This window comes from Branchiostoma belcheri, unplaced genomic scaffold, assembly GCF_001625305.1.
Source record: "Branchiostoma belcheri isolate BF01 breed outbred unplaced genomic scaffold, Haploidv18h27 scaffold106, whole genome shotgun sequence".
Taxonomy (NCBI): Eukaryota; Metazoa; Chordata; class Leptocardii; order Amphioxiformes; family Branchiostomatidae; genus Branchiostoma; species Branchiostoma belcheri.
In genome coordinates, this window is record NW_017802447.1 from 1,215,742 (window position 1) to 1,222,532 (window position 6,791).

The 6,791-nt window shown below is 42.4% G+C and overlaps 1 protein-coding gene across 1 annotated transcript in view; it reads left to right on the forward strand.

Annotated features, from left to right (window-relative positions):
- Window positions 1-4,419, forward strand: part of LOC109479158 — an 8,615-nt gene extending 4,196 nt beyond the window's left edge. Inside the window, exons 3-4 of the mRNA XM_019781046.1 lie at window positions 2,803-3,467; window positions 3,800-4,419. Of these exons, the coding sequence (XP_019636605.1) occupies window positions 2,803-3,467; window positions 3,800-3,901 (767 nt within the window). The 3' untranslated portion in view covers window positions 3,902-4,419. The remainder of the gene's footprint in view (window positions 1-2,802; window positions 3,468-3,799) is intronic.
- Window positions 4,420-6,791: the final 2,372 nt, after the last annotated feature.

Genomic DNA, 6,791 nt, shown 5'->3' on the forward strand with positions numbered 1-6,791 from the left:
TAAATTTCTTCTTTAATTGTTCAAATGACCTCTGCATTAACATGATATATGCATCGTGATGTATGTTAACTTTTGATTAACTTACAGATGTCCCAAGTATGACATTCTCATCATTCACCATTACGAAATCATAGAATTTTCACATTAATTATGCAAATTAGGTCATCATTTGCATAATTAGTATCTGTTGAAGTTCCGCCTGCCATAGGTTACATACATGTAGTATAATGTAAAACACTGTAATTATAGAATTTCCTCATTAATTATGCAAATTAAGTCCTCATTTGCATAATTTACATTTAATTATTACATCTCTCTCTCAGCTACCTACACACCAAAAATAATGAAAATATGTTGTTCCTGTCTGGACTTATTGGCTTTTAAACATTTCGCCAGAAAGTGCCCTGCAGTTCCAGAACAAGCCGCTAGGGGGCCCAAACTCATGTGACTTCTTCCCAAGCACGAGAGCTACTTATCATCCAAATTTCATGACCCTAGCATGTCCAGATCGCGAGATATCAAAACCGGAAGTTGCGCTGCAGTACCAAGGGAAGCCACTAGGGGGACCAAAATCTCATCATTTCCAGTTTTCGTCACACCCTACCAACACACCAAGTATGAAAGCAATCCATCCAGGCGTTCTTGAGTTATCTTGTTGACCAACAGACAGACGGACGGACGGACGGACGGACGGACGGACGGACGGACAGATAAACGCAACTGAAAATATAACCTCCATGACACATTTCATGGAGGTAATTAAGTATAACTATATAATTTTCGTGATAATACAACTGTTTTCTGAAACTTTCAACTTCGAGTGAACTTCGAGGTGACGAAATTTGACGCACAAAATCTAGCTACATTGGGGACTGAAAATTCGTGGAAACGTTCAACTAAACTTAGCCTTGCATATGCATTGCGACTCAAAATTTATTGGTTTTACGCGGGATATATATAGAACGGGGGCTCATATATATGTACATGTCAAAACACTGCTATGAAATGAAAACACGCATCTGCACGTTTTTAATGTTACATGGATGGATGCTTCTACAACGTGGGCTAAAAAAGAAACACATCACGTTTTCCACACATCTCGCGGCGTCTTTTGATGGACCTGAAATCAAACGTACCGAGATATTTATTTAGGTCAAGGGAGTCATTTATACACATCTAAAGGGCTGATTATCCTGCACCGATAGTTAATTATAGTACTCTTTCCGGACCAATTTGACAAATATCGGGGTTTGAGTGAACCGTAATGTGCATCGTACCTTTAAATGAGAGGCCCCGCTTACATGACTGAGACTTCCGTACGTTTATCCTGTAGGGGGTGAGTGATTATGAGGTACTAATCAGGACGAACTGTCATCTTGCTTACTGACACTATAAGCGCTCTCTACTTCCCGTACCAGGAAATGTAAATGACGTCTAGATTTTGATCGTGATCAATACTGGTACGTTATGTCGTGATCGGCTTTACTTTGATCACGTTCGAATGAGGCTATAGAGAGTTTGCGACGCGCGTCTGAGTATACAAGACGATGGGGTTCTGACTAGTATGCTATAGTCTGCTATATGTCTTTCGATCGAGGGAGTGTTGCAAGCTGTCGGGTCCATGTGAAAAATACGCCGATCTAAAAAAAACATCACGAAGCACAATAATGCTTGGACTACAGGTGTAGCCTCTTGCGAAGATCAGCGGAACGTCATTCAGGCATCCGTGCAGGAATCTAGATGTAGCTTTGAGACCGGCGAAAGACCCGGATTCAAATCGATCGGCTGTTTCATAGTACAACTGCTGAACAAACAAGCCAGAAGTTAAGGTCTGGGCAGCACATGTATTCTTCAGTGTAAAGATGTTTACATTCATAACCATGCGTGTGTGTTTCTCCCATCCATGATCTGCTTGTCAGCATATCATCTATTGATTATGTGCCTCATCTTTCATAACATGTTTTTAAAGTTGGGGACGCTCGTCGCCGATGCACATACTCTTTGCTTATTACTTCTTTATTCTGGTAATTGGCGAAGTGTAAGCCTGTAACGTTGTGTCAACATAAGCAGTGCTCAACCAGCACGTTTGAGCTCTCTCAAGGCACAGGTGTCGCAGGGAGTTGGTCCCCGTTAATCATGAGTAACTATGGCATTGACAAACCAATCAGGGTTTGAACAGCAACATCAAACAAAAATTAATCACGTTCACCATTACTGTACCAAAAACATCCACGTACTCCACACGGGATCGTCTCAAATGTTCTGCGCTCCTGACATTTCTATCGTTAGGAAGGACAAAATCGGTCACCATTATGTGAGCTGAGTGTATAAAACTGCATACCCTCAACATTTTGTCGGTATGTTTACGAATCGTAAAATAGGAGGCTTTCCTGTTGGTACCAGTTCATATTTATAGATAGGGCAAGATAAGGAAAGAGAGGATCGTTCAAACGTGTTACTGCAATTTCGGGAGCTCGAGGTTCCTCTAACGATAAGCGTATGTTTACCCATTTGTAAAGAGTCAATGTCCTTTCTTCCGAAGACTTGGATATTTCCTGACGACCCCTAGTTCCTGAAAAGGTCATTGGCTTTTGGCAAAGCTCTAAACCTAAAGCTTGAGGAAGTTTTTCTGTGGAGTCTGAACTGAAAACTTTCTCTTCTTGTATCTAACATCTGACTTTTTGAGTTACCTATTCTGGCAAAACTACGGATCTCTGTTAAGGTGTCGTACGTTTGGAGGCTGGACCATGTATCTTCATGTGAGGGTGATTTTGAGCAGTGTTCTGTTTATCCTTGTCTCAGGTGACCTGTTCAGGAACAAAGATGACTACTACAACTACGACTACACCGACGATGACAATGAAGATGAGACACTCAACGACGGGGAGACAGACAACACGACGACAGGTAACGCGACGTCACTTCCGGGCACGATCAGCAACAACAACACCTCAGCGGTCAACCTGACATTTGTTCAGTCCAACAACACAGGCACAACTACCCCGGGTGACCACAGCATCGAAACGTCAACAACGAAACAAGATGTCATAGAAGACATATTTGAACTTGTTGACTACGAAGATGTCAAGGATGAGTACGGGACAACCACCACTGCGCGGGGCTTCTCTACTACAAGTCTTCTTGAAGATGGCGATAAGATTGAGGTTAAGAATGACAACGGGACAACAGGTGCAGTCAACAGATCCACCTCCCTACAGTCGGCCACCACGCCAACTATTATTGCGAACGAGAGCTCGCCGTTGCCAGGGCAACGGAACGGCAGCTTCCCTGTGTACACCGGGAACAAGAACAAAGGCGATAACACCCACCACCGCCAGGGGGCAGGCCTTCCTGACTCGGACCAGTTGAAGAAAGAAGAACAGATGAATTACTACGCCGTGCTGCTTGGCTGTAGCGGGCTCCTTATAGCAACACTTCTCTATGTTATCTACAAGAACAAGAGGGCGGTACGTTATTTTTCTGAAACACTAGACTATAGCAGCATAATCTTTTAAAATTGGAATAGCTGCGTCCTTCTTTAAAAAGAAGGGCATCATAGCTTTGGGACAATGACAGCACTTAGACGAACTGGCCAGTTTCTATCTTCTTTTCTGTAATGTGCAGGTTTTGTGATGTTAAAAAATGAGAGTAGTTTTTGTCTATAACTTCTTTACAAATCTCCTTTTTCCCATGAGCATATAGAAGTCTCAAGGGACAGTTTGAGATTTAAAAAAAATTTCGTATTCCACTCTATTTGATGTACATTATTGACGCAAGTTCTTGTCTCTGCCGTCCGCAGATCGCCATGCTGATAGCGACAGGACGTCGGGAGTACCGCAGCGCGCCCAGGCCCAAGCGGACAGACGGGTACCAACGTCTGGGGCAGCAGGACATCGCTTAGACGCTATCCAAACCTAGATTCAGTTTGCCAAAAGGGCGCCAAAAGACTTATTTAGTCAAGTTCACACAGTTTGTAAGTTTAATTTAGCATATCACCCTGACATGTACGACGTTAAACATTGTTGTTTACAATCCTTAGGTAATCCTTACAATTCAATGTATAACTGTCGTTAGACAGCTGTTATTTGGTTCGAAAAGTTGATCAACTGATGTAATTAATACAAAGAGGACCTTGTTTGCATAGTCAGTCGTAAAGAGTATATCATTTGCCGAAGGTATGAGATCGTGGAACTCTTGTTTCATTTCGCATAAATCCAAAACGATGCTTTTTGTCGAGTGTGGTGACGCTACACAGATAGAAAATTATGTTCAAACTTCAAAGAACAGAATGAGAGATTAAGTTAGAATTCAACGAGAATTTTCAAGGTAGCAACAATCAGGTAAAATGATTTCATGGAAAGCTGTTGTACACCTATTAAAACTATTGTAAAATAAGAAACAGCATTCAGGCCGTTTCACATACTTGTCTTTATTCAATGTTGATCCCTTGAAATAAACGATGAGATGAAAGAAATATTTTCTTGAGGTTGAATGATAAGTAAAAGAACAATATTTGTAAAGCAAACTGTTACAAAATAATGGCCACTTTGCCTCATGGCATGGCGATTGTCTACTTCGTTACGATTAATCTAATTTTTTGCTTAGTTGATAATTACGAAATATGCAAATCCTGGTGATCCAATATCAGGTGGCAGGACCACGCGGTTTCAAGATGGCGAGTGGGTTTGGAAGGGAAGAACTCGGCGGATAAATTCGTCTTGAAAGACGCGCTACGTCCGTTTTAGGAGGTGAGTGCCGCTTAACATTGTCCTCTATATTCTCGTAATCATTGTAAGTGTAATAGGGTGCTCTGACCTGATATGTTATAGTTTTTGCTATATATATAATATTAGTTTCTGTTACACTTTTGTACAAATTCCTGGTGCAACCGTGAGTCATTGTAACCCTCCTGTCTTCTGAGAAAGTGTAGGCGACCTTTGAGTGACACCAGTAATGGCCTAACCTCCCATGGGGTCTAAGCCCGACTGCTTGACCATAACCATATTTGGGGATACAAGGGGCTGACCAGTAACGTCTTAAGAAAGGGAGAGGATATGACTCACGATGACTGATATACAAAGAATCCAACTTGTTCCAAGAAACCTGTGTGTAGGCGGGCAAACTATATAAAAGCCCGAGTACTCTTGTAGTCTGAGAACAGTTCAGCAGAGTTCCCGTTTGAGAGAGAAGAGAATACAGTCACGTCACTATGTAGCTCTGGCTCCTGTGTCATTTGTTCCGGGTACGTACATCTACAACATCGGCGGCCATCTTACGAACTAGTAAGGGTCACCCATCGAGACCGAGGTCACTAAGCTACTATGTCTTTAGCGTTGACCTTGACCACACCCCTTACATAAGTGAACGTACAGGAACGAAATGAAGCAAAAACACGGAACAGTGTGAATTATTTGCTGCGACGTTGCCCTGGGTTTAATTCTACACTTAGTAAAATGGCCACTGGAAGGCGCCCCTAGGCCTTTGCGTGCCCCGAGATGCTCTTATTGAACGGAAAAAACGATGTAGAAAGTCAGTCAAACTCACTAGGAACCTTCTCATACAATTACGGACATTATATCAAGAACGTGTATTTGAACCGTACTAGTTAAACAGCACCAATGCTAAGTTCAATGGGGTGCATTTCGCATATTAATTACTAGGTGGCGCTTTTAGACCGCGAGAAAAACTGTACCATGCATGCCATGCGTTGTTGTGTTGATTTCAACAACAGCATTTCGTCCTAGTGTCTTCGGTGAACTTCTCGGTGTTTGTAAACCGTTAGATATTGGTATTCCGGGGCCAGCAGCTGGATGCAGGGACAAGACAGCACCGGGCTTGGTGAAGGTAACATTGAGGTAACGTTACTAACTTAGTGACAGAATTTTCTATAATGTGGAAGAATGATTAGTTCCTTGGTTTCAGGGTACAAAGCTGAGTGGGAGGGGGGCACAAACTCAATTCTAACTTACAGTTACAAAATAGTGTAACGTTAGAGGACTAAATTAAACTGTTTCTTAATAAATAACGTTAACTGATGCGTATTTTCTATCCAGGTTCACATCATTTAACTGCTCTGCTCACCTCACCTGCTCACCCGGACGCCTGTAGACCTTCTGGTCTGTCAGTTGTCAGCCTCTGGGTCAGGTTCCTCCATGCTACCCTGTCTTGAGTCAGATTCTTCACTTCCTCGAAGTCCCTCTGCTCTCTCTGTGTGATCTCTCTGATCTGATCTTCCCACCTCTTTCTTGGCCTGCCAGGTGGTCTTCTCTTCTTTGGTTTCCAGTTGTATATCCTTTTTGTATCCCTACCCTCTGGCATTCTCAGTACGTGCCCAAACCATCTCAGCTGGTTTCTTTCTATGATGTTCAGAATGGACTCCACTGAGAAAGAGCTCCTTATTATATCATTTCTCACTTTGTCCCTTAAGGTAACTCCGTAGATTAGGCGCAGTACTCTCATTTCCGTAGCTTGAATTTTGCTTTTGAGTCTCTGAGAGAGAGTCCAGGTTTCACTACCGTATAATAAAACTGGTCGTAATATAGTAGTGTAGATGCAGATCTTAACGTCTTTAGGGATACTTTTTTCCTTTAGGAGAGGGTACAGTGAGCATAAGTTTCTAGTAAACTTTGCAATCCTGTTGTCAATTCCCTCGTCAATGAGGTTGTTAGATGACAGCTTACTGCCCAGGTAGCCAAAGCCGGTCGTTTGCTTGAGGGTATGCCCTTTTATGGTGATTTTCCTTTTCTCTCTTTTCTGCCGACTTTCATGTATTCAGTTTTACCGTAGCTCAA